Source organism: Corapipo altera, unplaced genomic scaffold (assembly GCF_003945725.1).
Source record: "Corapipo altera isolate COAL_440 unplaced genomic scaffold, ASM394572v1 0, whole genome shotgun sequence".
NCBI classification, from domain to species: Eukaryota; Metazoa; Chordata; class Aves; order Passeriformes; family Pipridae; genus Corapipo; species Corapipo altera.
In genome coordinates this window covers 77,930,713-77,952,404 of record NW_020884872.1, presented here as the reverse complement: position 1 = coordinate 77,952,404, position 21,692 = coordinate 77,930,713, and the positions used below count along the sequence as shown (strand labels likewise).

The 21,692-nt window shown below is 37.1% G+C and overlaps 1 protein-coding gene across 2 annotated transcripts in view; it reads right to left on the bottom strand.

Annotated features, from left to right (window-relative positions):
* TRPC6 (transient receptor potential cation channel subfamily C member 6) overlaps positions 1-21,692 on the bottom strand; it is a 79,283-nt gene that overhangs the window by 25,575 nt on the left and 32,016 nt on the right. For both annotated transcript variants that reach the window (XM_027639318.1, XM_027639393.1), the window contains exons 2-3: positions 5,476-6,250; positions 885-1,070 (exon numbers count right to left, since the gene is read on the bottom strand). In XM_027639318.1, the coding sequence (XP_027495119.1) occupies positions 885-1,070; positions 5,476-6,250 (961 nt within the window). The remainder of the gene's footprint in view (positions 1-884; positions 1,071-5,475; positions 6,251-21,692) is intronic.

The following is a 21,692-nucleotide window of genomic DNA, read 5'->3' as shown; positions in this document are numbered from 1 at the left end:
TCCAGACCTGTTAATAGAATTAAAAATTTAAATTAATCTAGGCTTGTTTTTTTCTATAATCTTCTCTATACTTAAAGGATGACTGGCTGCAGGTGCAAGAAATATCTTTATTGAGATAAGAGAAAGTATTGCAAGAAAGTTCACATTCAGGGAAGGATTAAGACTATGAAGGACAAACTCATTGTGACATGTTCTCTTCAGTAGTTGCTTCATCTCTCTTTAGTGACCACAACTTGCCAAGTGTTTTGCAGTGTTTTCATTTACTGGTGAGTGCTCAGCCAAAATAGCTTTCTTCTTTTCTTCCTTTCATGAACACATAAATACATGTCTCATGTAGGAGATGTAAGCTCAATTTTTGTAAAAAAGGCTCTACTTCTTTGTTTGTATAAGATTCATCACGCAAATAATTTCTCCCTGGTTCACACACGCCACCTAGAATTTTACAACCTGTATTATCCAAGACAAGTTTCCTGGGTAATTCAAGGGTCTCTGTGCAGCTACTAACTTAGCTAGATTCACTGAGAGCATTTCAGATGGAGACCATAGTATTAAACTGACAGTAGAAATGAAAGCAAGACAAAGAAGGGATGATAACTGTTGTAATTGACACTGCCTGAAGCCTTTTTTTTTTATTTTGCACATAGCTACAAATTGTATTAGAGTCATTTGCTCTCATACTCACTGTGACCAGTATCCACCCCCAATATCTTCTTCTTGTTTATATTGCAAGCTATTTGGGGCTAGGATTCTTTTGTTTGCAAAATACACTGTGCAAAGGGCCCTAATGTTCATTTGTCATAGGTTACCAAAACATAAACATTTAATAATAGCACAATTTAATACCACTATCATGACATGTCTGTTTGATTAACATAATTGCTTACTTTTTTAACTTCATACTTAATGGCAAGTTTTAAGCGGCTAAGGCTGGGGCGGCCGTGTTCTCCATTACTGAGGTTCATCTCTACATCACCATTCAAAATAGCTTCCACTTCTTCTGTATTTCTGCACAAATCAAGGAGTCCGACTACAAAATCTTTACATTGCATAGACAGTTTCTTGTAATCATTCTAGAAAACAGAAGAAAGAAGACTTGGTGTTTAGATCCACCATGACAGAAACAGTTCTACATCCCAGCCACACCTCTGTGAATATTTTCTTTGCATCTTGTTATGCACTTCCCCCCCCCCCAAAAATGTTCAGAGTGGGATTTGTCTCCCCTTGGTTACCTTGCATATCTACCTTATCAAGTTCTGCACCTCAGTCACTTCTCTAGACTCGCTTTTGAGGTAATTAAAGTTAAAAAAAAAACACTTTCAGAAATGTTGTATGACATATTTTAATAGCCATAATGAAGACTGGGATCCAATTTCTGTAATGGGGGTTGTATAAAAGAAAATAAAAAAATCAAAACAGCAGAAAATCAGACTTTGAGTTGATACATTGAATTTTGCTTCTTATCAGAAGAGCAAACTCAACCTTATTAGGGGAAGTAATTTACAGTAAACAGTAACATATCTATATTTAACTTAAAAATACATTTTTCATTCCATCCCATGACACAATAAACCCATCTGTTGCTGTTATAGTTGCAATAGACTTTGTACTAAATGCTTATCTTATCCATTTTGAACAGCACTGGGACACAGCTGTCCCTCTCAAAACTCCAGGCCACATCTCTGCAGGACAACATTTGTCATATATCATCGACATCTTTATGGACATAATAGAGATATTAGCTCTAGGGTGGGCGAATGATTGAGATGACAGAAAACATGATCACAATCTCCAAAAGTAAAAATATTCTATATAACATCAAACTTGTAAAACTGCACACTTAGTCATATCAGGGTAATCCCAAGCACAAGCAGAGGCTGTGCAGAGAATGGGTCAAGAATAACCCGGGGGAGAAGGACTGAGGGTGTTTATGGATGAAAAGCTCAATGTGGGCCAGCAATATGTGCTTGCAGCCCAGAGAGCCATCGATATCCTGGGCTGTATCAAAAGCACCTTGGCCAGCAAGTCAAGGAAGGTGATTCTGCCCCTCTACTCTGCTCTTGTGAGACGCCACCTGCAGTGCTGTGTCCAGCTCTGGGGCCCCTAATAGAAGAAAGAGGTTGACCTGTTGAAATTAATCCAGAGAAGGGCCACTAAGGGCTGGAATACATCCAGAGGGCTGGAACATGTCTCGTATGAAGACAGGCTGAGAGAGCTGGGTCAGCCTGGGGAAGAGAAGGCTCCAGGGAGACCTTATAGCACCTTTCAGTACCTAAAGGGGTCTTACAAGAAGGCTGGAGAAGGACTTTTCACAAGGGCATGTGAAAAAGGTCAAGAGGGAATGGCTTTATGCTGAAGCAACATAGGTTTAGATTACATATTAGGAAAAAAATCTTTACTATAAGAGTGGTGAGACACTGGAATAGGTTGTCCAGAGAGGATTCCCCATCCCTGAAGATCTTCAAGACCATGTTGAACATATATATATATATAATATTAAACTAAATATATATATAATATATATAAACTAAATATATATATAATATTAAACTAAATTAAATGGTGTTCAGAAAATCCTGAAGATCTCAGAATTACTCGGGAAGCCTGAATTAGCTCTTTGTTACAGAAATATTCCTACACTGTGATTGACACATCTCTCCAGTTTAGCACTGACCCTTTCTATTGCCTCTGAGGAAGATCTGGGAATTATCTGTGCCACTGGTTGCTGTAGGCACTCACTTGAAAGTTCCCCTGCAACAATACCCCATCAGCACTATAAAATAGGTGACTGTTATAACAGTGTATTACAGAAAGTTCAATTTCCATTTAGGTAAGGTTTGAAATACTTCAAGTGGCTAAGGTAAACCCCAGGTGGAGCTAAAGATTTGCCATGCCCAGCTTACCTATGCACTAAAAATATACTTGTTCTGACTACACTAACACGTGTAACCCATTTTTATGAAGCTCACATTTTTATGCAGCAACTACACTATCCAGGTATTTGTAGCAAACTCCTGAAATAAAGCAAGGTTAACAATTGTTAGATAAATTGCTGCAAGCAGGGATACGAGCTTGTGGGAGTACAAGCTAGCCCACACTCAGTAAAGCTGACAGCATCCATTTCCTGTAACTGGCACACACTTGTACTGTCTCCTCTGAAACTAAGACAGGCATTTTGCTGTCAAGTCCCTAGCCTGTCTAGATATTGTAAATGTTAATCACTTATCAAAATTGTAAATGTTAATTCTCAATAATTCACGTATAAATGTGAATGGTCTTTAATATTTATCCAGAAACACCACGGGATTTTAGTACCTATAAAAACATTCCCTAAAGACCTTATGTTTCCTGCTCCTGGTGAAACCTTAAATTAAGGGAGAGTTAAATTTCTGTGTTGCCTACTGCTCCTGCTCCTCACAGTTCCTATCCACCTCCACTCTACTCAAAGAGTATGTATGTTCCCAGTAGAGCCTGGATGATTAATGCCCAGTAATGTGGAGCTGCTCTGTCTCTCATCTAGCCTCCTGTTTCTGCTGAGGGACAGTACCTCAAAATCTCTGTTGAAATTCTTTATACAACACTGCACTAGAAGTTAAGCTCTAATTTTCAAGAAAGCAACTGAAACAAAAGAGGAACTAGAAAAAAAAGAAGTCCTTGAAGAAAGACCTTCTCATGGTGCTTCAGAGCAGGCTGTAGAAGCTTGCTCTGTGATCCAGCCCACCTGTTCTCACCTGTGTACTCCATTCCCTGCCTGGTGGTACCAGGGACAGTGTGCTCCCAGTTCATCCCACTGACTGTGTGTGCAGCATACATTTGAAAGACAGTTCTTGCTGACTATTCCAGATGATGATTTTATTTATCTTTATAATTATCTTAGTTTGTGTCACTCCAACTGTGGTAAAAGGAGCTATACAGTTCCTACAAATCAGACATGCTATTATCTCAACATAGCTGTGAACTTAACAGGCTGCATTTATGGTGTATGCAAAATGGTTTTCTGTTCTGTTCTAAATTTACTCCTCTTTAAGTTAATCAACTCCTTTTGTTCCCATCAGCAGCTGCTAAAGAGAAAGAAATGAGTGTGTTGTTTAAATTCTCTCCTCTGAACTGTACATGAAAGCAGTGGATGAAATCTCAGTCCACTGAGGTCCTAAGGATTTCTGTCAGGGACTTCGTGAGGCAGATATGCATCCTCTGCATTAAGTTGAAATGGTCCTCCCACCATTTTTTTTATTGATATAAAATAAAAATTCTCCTCTGCTCCAATTTCTGATGTTTTTAAGATCATCTTGCTCATTCCTTCTCCTTACTTTCCCTCTCCAAGAAATATTTCTGCTTCTTACAACAGATTGGTGCCATAAAGACACCCTTATGAACACAACTCAGGAGTAATTCATTCAGAACTTCAGCATCTCAGATCAGGTTGGATAAATCGAGAAAGGTTCAGGGCCTTGTGAGCTGTGCCACTGCTAAGATGAACATTAAATATTGATCATGCCAACTTCAAACTCTTCCTAACATAATGTTGAAAATTATTCTATTACTGCTTTGGAGGGGGTTTATCTCCTGCTAGTGAAGTCTATATAGTAGCATCTGCTTTCAACAGTGTCCTATAAGGCAAACCCAGTCTAAGTGATTTTAGCTAACCTAAGTCATAATTAACAATGGCAATGTTTGCACAAAGCCTGACTTTGCATTTACTGAGAGAAAGAAAGTTACATTCTTACTTGTCCTAACACAAACGAACTGTGGAAAATATTTCTGCATGTTGTGCACCTACATAACAAAAAAAATGAACCAAAGAACACTCACACTTCACGTCTCAATAAATCACACTTTTTTTCAAAATCATACATTTGTAAAATATTACAAAATTCTTTATAACACTGAAAAAGTCTTTAACGTTAGAGAGTTCCCATGTAACGAACCACAAGTAAGTAAAAAAGAGGAAGAAGCCACTAGAAATACCAGAAAAAATAAAGCATGACATTAAAAAAGGAGAAGGATGTTTATTTAGAGTCCTTTTTTGTGAATAAATGCAAAACTTTGTGAGGAATGAGAAAGCTTTCAGTCCAATTATGAGAAAATAATAAGAGTCTGCAAGTGTTTAATAGAATCATGCAACTTGTCTTGCCAAACAGTACCAAAGGGTACCACTTTAGTCTCCTCTTTCCCTTGCCCTAAGACAGCTTAAGCATGGGTTTGAAGGGCCTCCTTTACTATCCTGCCTAATAGGAAGCAGAAAATTAGTTCACTGGCACATTCTACGCAAGGATCAAGAATTACGCTCAGCACACAGCAATAAGACAGTCCCAAAGATTTAAATACTCCATTGATTAAACAATTATATCTTTTCCCAAATTATCCTGCTGATTTATGAAGATAATGCTGATCTCTTACTGCTCAAGGAATGGGATAGAAACCTTTGATTGAACTTTGCAATTCTGTGTCTGTCAGAATCAGTACCCCTCTACTCACCTTGAATTCTTTCTCTATGTTTGCAAGCACAGCCAGCTCATTGCTGAGCTCTAAGGCAGTCATTACAGGGTCTTCACTGGACAAAGACAGATAAGCAGGGCTGGCCAGACCTTTGTAGGCATTGATTCTGGATCTGGAATGGCTGAAAGAGTCATGTTTTTGTTTCTGATTGCATTCACTGCACTTGCAGAAATAGTCATGTGGCCTATCGATCCTAGCTCCTTTTCTCAGCAGAGTGTGGACAATCTCATACTCATGGCAGTGAGCAGCCAGAATGATTGGTGTAACATCATGGGAAAACCGTGTGCCATCTTCATCATATGCATAGAAGTCATCTTGCTGGAGCTCTGACTGGCTAGGACTCAGTGCAAGCCTCTTGCCTTCAGCAAAAGCGGGATGGTTTAGGATGGCTTCCACTATCCGAACATAACCTTTGCTAATAGCCAAAAGCAAGGCATCCCCCACCCGAGACAGGTTCTCCTTCTTCAGCAGAAGTTCTGTGATCTCCAGGTGCTCATTGGCAACTGCCAGCTGCAAAGCGTTCTGTCCCATGTAATCCACACAGTTCACATTGAGTGAGGGACATTCTTCCAGCATTTTGCGAACCACTGGAATATTTCCATATTCTGCAGCATCCAAAAAGCGTTCCTCCTCAAGGGAAAGACTTGTTGAGTGGTCATTAAACATATATGCTGGGCCTCGACTGGCCTGCCTCCTCCCCTTCTCCCGGAGAATGGTCTGTCTTCGTAGAGCTAGTCTGTTCTCGTTGCCTCGGCTGTGTGGAAATAGAAAAATTATAAGTTCAGTTTTATGCAAGGGCATATCCATTTTAAATAATAATTAATACAAATACTTTAAACCTTTATCTTCTGCATATTTTTTAATGCATTCGGAAGACCAGAAACACTGACTTTGATGCCCTATGTAACCACAGTCACTACACAGGCCTGGAATAAGCAGCCAGATACTTTATTCAACAAGAAGAAAAAGCCCTAATCAATCATAATTTAACACTACACTTTTTTCTTTATTTTGTCCTCACAGCTCAGAGTGAAAACAAGCACAAAATGAAAGGAATCAGCAGTCATGGGGTTAGGAATGAGGGATTGCTCAGGACTTCAGGGCTCTGGTTTCTCCTATTCACCCTGATGATGTTTTTCTGTCATCTATAATTGAATGTTCAGTCATAGATTGAATCTGGACAAGATAAAAGCATACAATTACACTGTATGACATTTCTTACTCCCCATCTCCACCATCCTTTTCATTATTACAGTTTGTAACCTTGATATACTATTTATTCCTTCACTCAGTAGCTTGCCAACACATCCTGCCGATTCTTGATTCACAACACTTCTGAAATGTTGTCCAGCCTGCTACTACTGAAACCCTCAGCCATTCCTAACCTTTTATAGTAATTATTAATTACTTTATTAATAATTATTTAATGATTAAAACATAAAGGGAACTATATCGAAGTTTATTCAGGAATGCTACAAAGTATGCTACATTCTCTTTAACAAGAAGAAAATCCAATTCGCAACTGTTATTATTTCAGTCAACTAAGATCCCAATCCTGAATAGAAATTCAGTTGTGAATAATTTTCTCTTTTAGAATTACTCTGCTAAACTGCATAATATTCACCACAACTTCATCTTTTTTTCTCATTGAATAGTAGCTTAATGATTCTTTACATACATATGCTCAAACACACTTCATTATATTCAGTATTTCCCATAAAATACTAACCATGAGTAATATTTTATTCATTAACTACTTACTAATGAATATGAATTTAAATGTCTATATTTAACTTTAGTATAAATTTCTTTTTTTTCCTCTTGCCTTCTCAGTTCCAGAGATACAGTTCTCTGCAGCACTGCAAATGCTTCAAATTGCCAAAATATTACATATAGAAGGACAATTTTTGTGTAAGAGAGTAATAGGTATGGAATGTGGAATATATCTCAACAGGCAAGAGTAAAGGTCAATGTAACAGGACTAATACTGTGCTGCAATGGCAAATTTACAGCCTTTGTTTGCACTGTGTCGGTCATTTCATGTTATGGAACCATGTTAGATCCCATTTTCTACTCCTCAAGATTTCTGCAAAGGTTGTCTCAGTTCCTGCATGTTCAGAGCATAAGAGAGAGCATGAATATATGCTAATGTCTAACAGACTGATATGGTATATGGCTGGTTGAAATTTTTCCATGCATATTTCCAGATATTTTAAAAAGTATATTTATATTTGTTGAAAAGACAGCCTTTGGAGAGGTTTCATAAAACATGAAAACCAAATGAATGAAAATTTTACTGGCATTCATGACATTATTGGTGCCAAAACCTGAAATTCACTAAATAGAAGCCAGCCTGTTGTTATATCTACAATTGTTTGACTGGAAATATGTGTCATAAATTGGAACAGGGATGAAATGCTAGGAAGAGATCACAACAGAGAAAGCAGATACCAGGGTTTCCAGTTTTCAAAATTATACCTCAAAGGACTCTAATGTGGTTCTGAACAGTTTTTTCATGCACAGAATATGACAGTGTACTACAGATGAGGTGAAAATCGACTGGGTGTCAAGAAAGAGAAGGATGCTAAAGGCATGAAGGTGCAGGGAGGAGGGGAATGAGAGAGAAAAGAATGCAAGGGGAAATTTCCAAACCTTACGGGTTTTAAGATTTATGCACTGAATAATTCTTAAGAGATGATCATAGCAACACCACAGGGAGACAAGGAGACAACTTCCCTAACTTGTGTAAGAGAATCAGTGCTCAAAAAATAAAGAACTTAACTACACCAATTAAGTTAATCCTACAGTCAAGGGTTTTAACCAGGCTGTATGTTTCCTGAGTTTTATAGATTCCTAGAAAAAAAGAGGCTCAGAGTAACAGTCATAAAATTTTCAGAAAAAAAATCAAGTTGATGCTGATCAACTGATCAGAACTGATTTTCATTCACCATTGCCATTGTTTATCCAAATTGTGCAATGTGTGGGGAAAAAAAAGACATTTTCATAGTGAAATTAGCTAGAGTTAAAGAAAAAACAAATAATGCATAGTGTAGTTATGTGTCTTGTACATGTATGTATGTTGCTACCAAATTTAATTACACAGGGTTGGAGTTTAGAGCTGAATTAATAAAAATGGAAGTTTCTCTAATGCAAAAGAACTAATTGATAAAACGTGAATACAAAAACTTTGTACTGCTTTTAAAACTTTCAACAAATCTGATGTCACAGAAATACTCTGAATTGTGAGAATATAGCAATCTTACAAGATTCAACACATATATACAGGAAAACTAGGATAAATATAAAATAGAAAGCATATAGCTTTTTATCTGTGTGCCATTTCTATAGTTCACAGGATCTGCATTTAAGACTAAGTTTAGTTTAATGAGTTCAATCTCTCAAACTTCTACAGTCAGTAAAGGCAAACTGAGATGCCTTTACATGAGATCAGGATTCAGAGCAGGAACTCCACCTCTTTGTACATAAGGAACTGCCTATATCATGGTTAACATCATCAACATAACACTAGATATGTTATGTTTATATTACCCTCAGATAAATAGCCTAAAGTCCTCACATCTCATAATAACATGACTGTACTGCTTATCCTTATCCTTCTGATTCTCACTTTTGACAGAAGCAGTGAGACAATACATATGCATGCAAAGATGGAGTTAGGAAAGTTTAAGTTCAGCTAGAGTTAAAAGTAGCAAAGAACGTGAAGAGCAGCAAGAAAAGCTTTCTAAAAGCACACTAGAAGCAAATGGAAGACTAATGGAATTCATGTGCACCCAACATTTGCAAAGCCCCAAACTTGCTCAGCAAGTTTCTTAAAGAGGGCTCAGGTACTCCCTGAGTCAGGTGCAAGGGAGAATGTGACTCAGGAGGTTAAAAGACAAACTTCTTACTGGCAAACTTTAGAAAATAAGGGTACTTGGCAAATTCTAAAGCAACATTCAATCAAAATAAACCATTTCACAAAGCATTGACTTAATAAACTCTAACCCACTTAACTTTAGGTTACCCAGATTTTGAGAAGAGCAAAAAAAGGGAGAAGGAGAGAGATAAGAGAAAGATGTAGCTACTGTCTTGGTTCCAGTGTGGTCTCAGCTGGTATAAAATCCAAGACAACAGGGACATTACACATGTATACTTGCGCAGTTGCTTTTATCTGCTCTGGTCTCTTGGGACCCTTCCCTCAGATGGGGTTTTCAGTGTGCCAGTGGCTATGAGCCATTCTGGGCTGGACTAGAGGCTCCAGGGGAGAGCTGTGGAGCAGTGCACCATCCCATCTACACAGAACTTGCCCTGCCCTAGCCAACCACCCTCACTTTAGTTGTTTTGAGCCAGTGATCATTTTCTGCAGTCTCTCACACTGTTCAACTGACTGCAGTGCTTAAAACTGAGACAAAGAAAGCACTGAGTACCTCAGTCTCACCTGTGTCCTTTGTCACTGGGTCCACCAGCAATAATCAGCCTGTGGTGGTGAACTGACCCAATAAACAGATAAAAACTGCAGTTCATTAAACACTTTCTCTTCCATTTTTTAAATAATGGAAACAGATTATATGTCTATTCTAGCAATACATTCAGTATGATTTATCAAAACAATAGTGAAGAATACTTAGAATTAGCTTCGTCTAGTAGCACTTCCTCTTTCCTGGCATGCATTTAGAAGAAAATCATTGCTTAAAAGGAGGATTGAGTATATACATTCCTTAGATAGTAGCTCATCTTCTGGATTAGAACCTATTGCAGAAAGAAATAGAAGATTTTTGCATTGTTTGCTGGACATGTATGCTCTAATGCATGTCTGATGCACACTTCTAGAATCTCAGTGTAATCCACTTTCCTTGCATCAATATATTTTATAGGTATGAAATAAATTTCCTGGTTTGTCCATTTGTAATTACAGTTAATTAAAGTTAACAGTCTGTAATGAAAACTAGTTCTTGCAGCATGAGACCATAAATATGTTTAATTGTAATATAGAAAACTAAATTTTATAAGACACTTGATTGCCTCCAAGAGCAGGGAAAGGAATTTGAAGATCTGAAAAATTATGTTCAGTCCTGTTGTATTCTGATGTTCTTATATTTATTTCAACATTACTAAATTCCTTCCAGTCCATTTTTTATTAAAAAGATGCCCATGTTACCATCTATTGTCACAAATGGTGGCCACATAAGTCTTTGAAACTTCATCGTTCCCAGACTTTAACGTTTGGTTGCAACAGACTATTAATGCACTTTTGGGCAGATAAGGTCTAAATGACTATACTTATCACCACTTACTACTGAAGAGCCAGTATAACCAAGCCTGGAATAGTGTTAACATTTTGGATATCATATTACAGGAAGGAGTTCTATAAAATAAGAAATTAAATGCAAGAGAGCAGCAGAGGTCACACAGTCTCTACTGTATTTGCCACTTTAAGCATAATAAGATTGATTTTGTCAATTATACAGGATGGTACTCATCTCATTTCTACCACAGGATCGGTACAATTCAAGTATAAATTAGTCATTTTGATCTTCTCCATATATAAAGGAGAGACATTTCTTCTACCTCCTTTTTAAATTGAGCACCTATATTTTTCCATTTTTTCAAAAAGAATTTTGTCTAATCAGTGATTTGGTAAGATTAAGGCCTACTTTAATGAGTAGCATTTAGCAGCAATACAGAGTACAGAAGGATGATGGAGTCAAGTCCTTACAAGTACAGATACCACCTCAAACAATTCCCATTAAAATATCAGATTCTGTCTTAAAGGAAATTGCTGTCTTGCTGAAAAATTGTTTTCTCTCACTAATCCCACTGAAAGGCTAATCTTGAATTTGACTGTTGTAGTACTCAATTATCCAGTTTTCAGCCAAAATTTAAAAATCACCAATTTAGATGTATTTTATTCAAATTAAGTAGCACTTTCCCCCACTTTCCCCTGACAGTGGTTGCCTACAACAAACACACAGTAATCATATCTTCTCTCAACCTTCATTTTGCTGAGCTGCATTAGGCTCATCTCCTTTCCTGCTACATCCATACAGTTAAATCTGCCATAGAACAAAAACCTGCCTGAGTAGAACTTTCTAAACTTAAAATACAGTAATCCCTTGTGTCAGTGTTTGTAGTAAAATGATTAGCCACCTTGTTTTTTATGTAGTGTGTCTTTAGCTATCTCTCTGGTGGATTTACATCCAAGAAATCATTTAGGCATCACAATTCCTCTGTGAGCCAGAGATGTCTTCTGCCTTTGCTCAGTTTCCTTAATCAGGTGTCAGACAGTGAGTTTTGGGATTATGAACTGAAAGAACTGTGCTGGAAGATCTGATTTTGACCCTGAACTCCCTTTGAGGACATAGACTGTCATTACAAAGGGTTGTGGAGCTGGGAAAGTTTGGACATGGGAAACAACTGTGAGCATCCACAGCATTATAATCCAAAGTAAAATACTTTTAGAAGATTTTGCAGTAGCTGCTAGAAGCTGAAAAATCTTGCATAGTGACAAGACAAACTCCTCCTCTTCTTCCTGTACTCTCATAGAAGAGTTTATTATGGTCTAAACTTACCATACAAGAATACTCCATTAAAACACTTAAACTTGAGGTTTGACTTCCCTTCAGAAGTTTATTAGCTTTAGAATAAGACTATACAACTTCTCAGGAAATCAGAACATACAAACTCACAAAATCCAACTTTGATTCTATCTATAAAGACCATGCTTTAGTAAGAGACTACACTGAAGTCCCTTACTCGAGTATATTAATGCAAAATGAGGCGTAAAGCCTGTAGTTCTCATGAAGAGAAAACAAATATGTACTCATGTACACTGCCAGCAATGCAAATCTACAGGCTAGAAGCAAGCAAGTAAATAAGGGGGCTGAGACTACTGGCAGAATTCTAAAGAAAAAAAGTCAGTGGGATAAATACTCTCAAAGTAAACTAAATAGAGAAAGTAGTATTATGCTGGTATGCTGGTTTAATCACAAACTCCTCCATCTTGTGAAGATCAAGAATTTTGAAAATCAGCCAGTCATTAAATGTGGCAATAGTATCCACTCCTTGTTCAAACTCAAGTACACAGCTGAAACAATGTTGAAATATTTTCCAAAATATGTATTTTATAAAATTACTAATTGAGCTTTATAAAATAATAGCTGCATATATATACTTAGTCCAACCAGAAATAGGATGGGAGCTTAGACAGACACATGGTCTCAACCTCTATACAATTCCATTATATGGGACAGAAAGTTACAGTCTGTAGAAAGGAAGATTATATTGAAATTCTAAATATAAAGACAGGGAACATCTTGAAACAAGTACCTGAAAATGCTTAGATTGTCCATCCTTTTGCATGAGGATCCATGATTCCCCCTTAACCCTTAGAATATGGTGGTAAATTGTAAGTGGACTGTAAGTAACAAGAGAAAACTCTCTCTGGACATTTACAATAAAATCAGTGACAGTGAATGTGTTAGAAGTAAGAAAACCCTGTAACAAACATCCCTTAAGTATTTACTTTTGTAGCAGACAAAAAGTACATATAAGAGTAATCTTACTCACATGGGGCTTTCATCAGAAGATGCACATCCAACATAAAGTATGAAATATGTCATCTTTAAGACTTTTATTTGAAATTTTGGTGGAAATTGATGTGTCTTCTGTGACTGTCCCAGAGGCTCTTCTGAGACCTGGACTGTCAAAGGTTTTTGTTTACAGACTGCTGAGAAGTGTTTTCTCCAAGCTGATTGATTATGTTGTGCAAAGCTTTTATACAGAAGCAGTTAAAAGCAATTATGTTTTAGAGAGTCTTTCATCAATCACAGTCTGTGAATCTGAAAGGGTAATGGTCTGACAAACATTTTCTTCAGCAAATAACAAAAGATTTTTCTCTCTCTCCTGGAAAGTAGGTTAGTGGCTATCTAATGGTTGGTGCAGCAAAGCACCCAAAATAAGGCAAATAAGCATTTCACAGGCTCATTTCACTTGTCATTCATTCACCCTAATTTTTACCCTCGAGTAATAAAACCAGTAGCTGCTAACCACTGAAATGGGAATGACAAGTAAACAGAAATATTAAGGGAAATGATTACAGAAACAGTGTCTGGAGAAAAATGGCCCAAGGAGGAAAGGTAACCTGGAAACGTGTAACTGAGTCTGCCTAAAGCAGATTTATCAGAAACAACAAAAAAAAGAGCACTCTGCTTGAAGCTTTTAAACAGAGAAATGAAATTTTAAATTCTTTCCTAAAAATAAAAAAGAAGAGAGTGTTTTACCAGCCCAGAGACTTTTATACACCATACTTGCAAGGGAAAGAAAACAGAGCAGATTAAACAGCATAGGACAGTAAGGCAAGGCAGATGAAGGTGAAGAAATGGGTTGAGACTGCTTAGTATGGAGCACCAAAAGACATCTCTTTATTTTATTATCCCTTTTTTTGAGTATTACTATAATTTTAAGCCTTAAAATTATGGAAAATTCCATAAAATACTATGGAACTGGATCTTGTAGGTCTGAAGATCATGTTGTATCTGGAACATGCATAATTTCATGTTGGCTGCTGAAAACATTTGACAATAAACTTTAAATATAACATCTGAAGCCTAATTTTAGTATCACTGCTGAAAAACTGAATTCCTATTTTCCAGTAGTTGATCATGCTCAGAATTGTATCTAGCTATGTCTGCAAAGCTAGCTCCTTTCTATCTAATACCTGCTCAAATATTTTTCCTCAACTGTAAAAAAGCTGAATGCATTCATCTTTTAAAACACACTTTAATTTAAGTGTAATTGCCTATTTTCACAGCTTATTTGATCAATATGTTACTCTGAGGTTGTTTAAAGATAGGAAGCATTTTGTTTTTCTGGACTGATTCTTGCAGAGTGTGGCAAAGAATACTGGTGTGTGCCCACCAGAGGGAACACCTTACTAAGCTTGGCACTTGATAACACCACTATCCCCTGCCAGACTCAGCATCTCAAGAAAAAACCTATAGTTCCAAATTCCTTACATGTTCTCCAGGAAGTTCCTTTTGGTACCCACTGCATAGCTTGTATTACATCCTCTACCCTTCTGGTAGTTTACTGGTTTCAGAACAGTGAAACAAAGATCAAGAAGTCTTACTAATTCAAGTTAAAGTTAGTATTTTATCTACAAGACTGGGGAAATAAAAGAAAAATTAGGAGTAAATTAAATACAAAGCATGACTTTAGCATAAATTAACAGCTAGCTGCTTTGTTAATTTGTAGTTTTTATTTGGAAAACTTAAAGTACATCACAGTCTTCACTGCCAGGCTTTTACAGAGGTATCCCATTTACAGCATATTCCAAGGGTTATGTTAAATTCTGTATTCCGACAGTCTTATGCATAGACATTTTGAGATGAAGTAAATAATTATTCAATTCTACACGTATCTGTATGACTTTGGAGTTGGGGCTAAAAACAATTTGTACAGGTCTATCTGAGCTTGTATGTTTGTAAATTTAATGTCATATGCCTTGTTCCTTCCTCAGTTATCTGGCAATGTCTAGCTTTGTCATTGCAGCTATTGCAGCTCATGGTTCTTTTTGAGGTTACTTCTGTTAGTTCTGGAACTATTTCCCCTTTCAGAAACTCAGTTTTCTAGTCAAGCACTTGCTGTCCATTTTAAGCCATGTCTTTTACAAAGCTATTAATACTGTACAGTATAGGTGCTGTGCAAGCAGTCTGCTGTGTTCACAATCTCTGGTGAGTTACTGGCTTTCATTACTCACCTCACTATAAGCTGACTATTAGGAAGACTACTGTAGATAACAATTGCTAGGTGACTGGTTGCCTCATGCAAGCTTCTTCTTTCCATTACGGATCACTGGGGTTTCTGTGTTAATAAGCTACTGCAGTTAGCAATCTAAAAATTCAAGGTCTGACTTCATCTGAGATGGCAATTTAGGATCCATTTGCTTACCTAGATATGGGCCCCCTGAAAAGGTACATCTAGTTCATATAAGTTCCTCCACTGAAATTTCCATAACTCCTATCATTATTACTATCATAAGATTATTCTCAACGACTTGTAGATTAAATCATCAAAGCTAATAGGTCATGTTTTTTTAAAATGAAGTTAAAACTTTGTTCAGTTAGAAGGATCACAATCAATATAATGGCTGTAACACAAACATAGCTGGTTGTCTATGACAAACATGCCTCTATAAACAGAACATTATTATATTAGTAATGAAGTAGCAGACATCAACACCATATCCCTTGTTATTTTCTCTGAGTTCCTTAGGAACAAAGTGACAAGAAGTTCAAACAAAAGCAAAACCCATTTCTCTCACAGATCGTTGGAACATTACACTACCACGTAGCACGTGCTTTAGTGCTGTGTCCCACTGGTTATAAATAAAAGCACTTAAAATAGAGTGTGGATACTTGTACCAATGCTAAAACTGGATAAAAACAAAGCAAAATTTTATTATATACAAGCAACTCCCCGGCTGGAAACTCTAAGATTCTTAAAGAGAAACTATTTTTCAAACAAAAAATTACAGACAAGGTTCAATGTTTTATTTATCCAAGTCAAAATTTGTTACACAAAGTGTTGATCCCATAGAGACTGAGGGACAAACGCAATTTCTTTTTGTTTTATCTTCACAAGGATTAAAATGAATTTCTATTCAACTTAACAGGTCAATTCCTGTACTGTCACAATTTACATGGTGCAGTAGTTTTGCTAACTGCTTAGTAAATTAGGTCAGGATGCTGTTTCATGTGCATTCTTGCAGAAACACTCCCAACACACTGCTGTGCTTTGGCTGCTCATTGCTACTGTCGCATCGTGTCATTCGATATTCTGACAGAAGTACTGGGACATCTCCATGTTGACCCCAATCAAGGAACTTATCTAAATGAATAATAACCTTTCCAAAATAAACACCACCCATGCCCCCCTAAAAAAATCCAAAACAGTGCTTACTCTAAGCCCAGATCTTCAACCTGGTTTATTATACAGATGCAAACCCTTGCATTGGACCATGGTGGTGGGTAGTGTGAGGACAGGAATCAGTGCCAGAGAGCAAGAAGAGAGGGATATTTGATTCTTGTGGTGATAGTGCCTGTTAAGGTCACCCCAAAGTGTATGGAAATCTATAGACTAATGCTACCTAACAAACATCTACAGTAATACTGGTCTGTACCATGAAGACTACTGTCTACCAAGTTGCTTAATACAATTTGTATTTTTCTTGTGCTCCCTCTTCGTACATTGAATTACCCATTTTGAGCTCTTACTCAGAACAATAGGCTATGATGCAAAAAATTGGGTTTTTTTCAATCAATAATTTTCATTCACTCATCAAGTGATCTATCTACAATGATGATGAAGTGACTAGATAGATGACCTAGAAGACAGGTGAACAACAGAACAGACAATGTAATTGCGTGTGGATTGTCTCTATCAAGCTCTGGTTTGTGCTTGCCCATATAAACAGAACCTGGGCATATTATTTATATTTAAATCAGTAATAGTGGTACTTCAGCTGAAAAACCTGAAAAAGTAACCCTGAAAGCAACTATATCTCTAGTTTCAGTGAATCCTAAACAGAAAACAGGCTGAAACCTATGTGTTCAGAAGGTCCAGGTTATTTTCTCAGCCTTTAATGCCTTACTGTCTGCTCACTGTCTATAGTCCACAAATGAGATGCTTGCAGTCAGTGTCCTTCTCTGATTCTCTGCCCCAAGGACTGCTCATGCACAGCTCTCTTGCTCAAATCTCTGAGTCATCTTAAGGCAACTACTGAAGTGCTATGGAGGACTCAAGAGATCTGTCAGGAGCTTATAAAGAGCAAAGCCCCATTTACACACATGCATACACACACCTCTCTAGAGAGCATGAATGAGCCAATGAACTGAAAGAACAATGTATTTAAAATTATCTGGAAATGCAACATTATGCTTCTATAGTGTGTATTTTCCTTCTGCCGCTCCTTCATTGATTCTGACCACACATAGAAGTTTTTAAATAGCACTGATGACTTATACTGTCTATTCTCCATTTTCTTTTTTTCCAGTAACAAGTACAAGCACAGCCCGTAACTCTTCCCTACAAAAGAAACTGAAAAAAAGAGAGCAGCAAGTAAATTAGCAGATAACTGGTTCAAGGCAAGCCAAAGGAGGTGCAACCCCATACTGTGCAGTTAATATGGGGAACTTGCCACACAATGCTACAGGTGCTAAAAGCTAACAATAGGTTCAAGGGGCAACTAGACAAATTCGGCAAACAGAAATCCACTGCTGGGATTAAATACCAAGTCTATGAAGTATCTCAGCAGTAAACTGCAGGAAGCTAGGGAAGTATGGCTTTTTGTCTTCACTGGTTTTATAATCTCTTTTAGACATTGTTTTTGACCTCTCTTGGAGAAAGGATACTGTGAGGCCTGTAATTTACCCCTTTTATATATCTTTTTATATGCAGAATCATGTGCATACCTAATCATGTATATAATTATGTATAGGTTCCTGACTGAAAAGGTTTTCTTGAACCAGAAGTAGAACTGAGAAAAATTAGTAGTTTGGTTTTTGAATCCTTTATACTGGGCAGAAAGATTCAGTAAATGTACTCCTATGCCCATAGCTGTTTGCATAGCCTACCGCAGACTCTAACAGCTTCTGTTATAATCTGCTCTGATCCCCATGGCAGCAAAGAGCACTGCACTGGATTTGTGTAGCAAGGTTTTGATAGTGGGGAGGCGGGACAAAGGGTTAGCTTCTGTGAGAAGTTGCCAGAATCTTCCCTTATGTCCCACAGAACCAATGCCACCCATCTCCAAGACAGACCTGCCACTGGCCAAAGTCAAGCCCATCAGCAACGGTGACAGTAATTGTTGAGTGATTTCCCTGTCCTTATCTCAATCCACAAGTCTTTTGTTATATTTTCTCTTTCTCATCCAGCTGAGGATGACAGTGACAGAGTGGCTTGGGTAGGAACCTACCATTCATCCAGGGAGAGCCCACCACAAGTACATAGCATTGGCATATTCTCTACAGTTTTAAGGCTGTTGAGTTTATCCTGAGAGGTGACAGCTTTCCTATTTGTGCCTCATAAAAAAGAAAAACTCTTCAAAGGATTGTTTCTTTTCTTATTCTCTGACCAGGACTGGAATAGCTTTTGAGCCAGGCCAATAAATTTACTATTTTTAAGTATCACATAGATGTGTACGTGTTGTAACAATGTAGCTTAATAAACATTCATTTTTGTATGAACATTTTGCTATGTAAACTTGAGTATGGATAAAGATTATTAAATTAGGCAACATGAACTTAGATCTATATACCAGACAAAATTACATATATGTAATATATTATATATGTTATATATTATATATTTTCACATATATATACAAAATTACATTTGTATTACATCTAAAGCCACAATCCATCAGAGAGACGTGGAATCTGATTTAGTATAGTGGTAATTTAGAGTTAATGGATTCATGTTTATAAAAATCACTTCACTTCTAGGAGAAAAAATACACTCAAGAGATTAGTGCAAATAAATGTAAGGATTAGAAACTGCCCTGAGTTGCAATGTTTCTGGAGAATTTGAAGAACTCAAGTTTTCAGGCAGATGCTCTTGATTTCGGTTCCTCTCTGATAATTATCAATGTCTGAAATTAAACAATACCTTTAAAAGACCCTATCATCTGAGTACAATGTATCAGAAAGATGGGGAATCGACCATTAACTGATTATCTCTGTAGCAGTCCATTCTTCATCAGCAAGTTCCAGGGCTGAAATGTTAAAGTTCAACAGCATAAGTTCTCAATGCTGAAGTAACAGCCTATAAACTCTGCAGAAACATTGATGACCTATGCCATCATCTATCATCCTCTAAATCCCACTCCTCTTGCCTTTGCAAAATCTTATACAACTATGGCTCACAGCTAGAGAAGATGTAAAGCCTCACAGTTCTGATGGTCAACTTCTGCCTACAAGAGGAACTAGCTGTAAAAAATGCAGCTGAGGGAAAAAACACGAGAGGCAACTACATGGGGTTTCAGTGAGGTACATTTAATCCCATTTAATAGTACTTTACTACGTGTAAAGCTTAATGCTGCTGGGACCAGGTAATATTGAAATAAAGGCAGGAAACCTCAGATATCTAATTTAAGGCAACTGAGCGGTTCATACTTACTGGAGTTATGGTTTCAGGCTGTCTGCAGTCAGGGAAATGATACAATCCATAGTCACTAGCCCATATTCCCCAAAGCAAAGAATAAGGGCTAAAAAGGTAGGACCCTTGAGTAATGTGATGCATTTATGAGCTCCAGCAAAATCCCAGTTGTGGAACCACACGGGCTAAGACTCCAGATGGCCACAGCTGAACACTGTGGGTAGGTGCAGCATGTAAAAGGTGCAGCCTAAATCTGTGAAACAATGGAAAAGCCTAACTTAGCAGCCTTTAGTAACAGCATTTAATGCAGTATTCTGTTTTGCTTGGTAGAATAGGAAGAACTGTGAAGACTGCACAAAAGAGGTACAAAAAAGGTTCTGGCTGAATATAGTTGACCAGAAAAATGGAAAGCAGAGAGAAAAGTCAAGCAATGCTGGAAAAGGATATATTTAAGTCATGCTTCAGATATGAAGTGATGTCCTAAGGCATTAGTATTCTGATAGTAGTACAGCTGCTATCTAAATCTGTTTAAAAATTAATTTCACTTCAGCTTGTAATGCTGCCACATTCAGGAAGACATTTTAAAAGCAGAGAAACTTCAGACACTTGCTAGTATTGCTTCTCTTCAGTTTATTTTAACTCTGCCTTTTTACCAGTCCTTGTTCATTTTGCTAGTTTTTTTTTCATAAACTGTACTCTGCTTACTGACATGTGATAATTAACCTCATTTGTGAAATGCTTCTTCCCAAGCCCTTTCTTAACTCCTTCATTTATTTTTAAACCAACAGAGACAATATTAGAGACAATATTGTCACCTACTTTATCCATATTCAAAACCTTCCAGTAGATATTAATTAATTGTTTTGAAATAATAATATAAAATAAAACTAAAATACTAGAAAAAAAATGAAAAACAATGCACCATTTTTCCCAATACTTTGGGTTCTGGTTTTGTGTGTAGCATCAAAGGTATTTAAGGCAGCAATGGGCTGCACTTTACATGATTTGAGCCTAGAAAATAACTGTTAATAACAATCAACCAAACCAGAACATGCAGAAAAGGCACCCTACTTAGAAATTCCCCAGGGAATATACACAGATAAAAATTGCATGGAGATACACGGGATTCTGGCAGACAGAAAACAATCTACCCAGGTAATCAGGGCTCAAAATCTCTTGCCTTTTAAGAAATAAATACAGAGGTTTTACACCTAAACTCCAACAATCAAAATAAATTATATTTTTTTGGGAAAAAAAAAGATCATCTACCATTTCTATTTCTGATATTTTAAAATACAGAGGATATGTTTACTTTCCCAGAGCACATAGTACAATTATTCTCATGAAGCAGGACAGTGTTTGTCTTTCCTCTCTGTGCTCTTACCACTCTTCAACTGTCTTTCACCTCTGAGACAGAGAGAAGACAAGCAGTATGATAAAATCTGTCTTCTGATAGGAACAAGCTGCTGGATTACTCCAACCTTAGCTCCTTTCCATTAGGAAAAGATTTGTCTATGGTTGTTACCTGGCTCCTGGCAGTGAACCAATATCCTATTTCATCTTTCATTCAACAGCGTTTTACCACAGCTCATAATCTCCAGCAAGGAATCTTGTCAAGTTATTTAGGAAACATAAATATGCTACCTCTAAGGTATGTTGCACTTATCTCGTGCAACATTTTTATGGTGCTTAGAAAGGACTTCAGAAAATTAACAAGGTATGCTCCCTTGTTTTCAAACTCTCCTGGCTATTGATAAGTAGACGATTTATTTTCAGGGATTCTCCAATTCCTCAAGCCATAGAAACTTCACAGTGTTCATACAACAAACAATTTATCAAATAAAATATTATAGTCATGCACAGCGTATATAGCTGCGTTCTCACAAACCAAACCATTCTTTTCAGCAACAGAATGAAAGATGGTCATTGAAGTACAAGACCTGGAAAGGATCACAAGCTATAAGTTTAGGTGGACTTGCCACACAAAGCTTGGATTTACTTTCCACTTTCAAGAATACCAAATTTCCATCCACATATTTTAT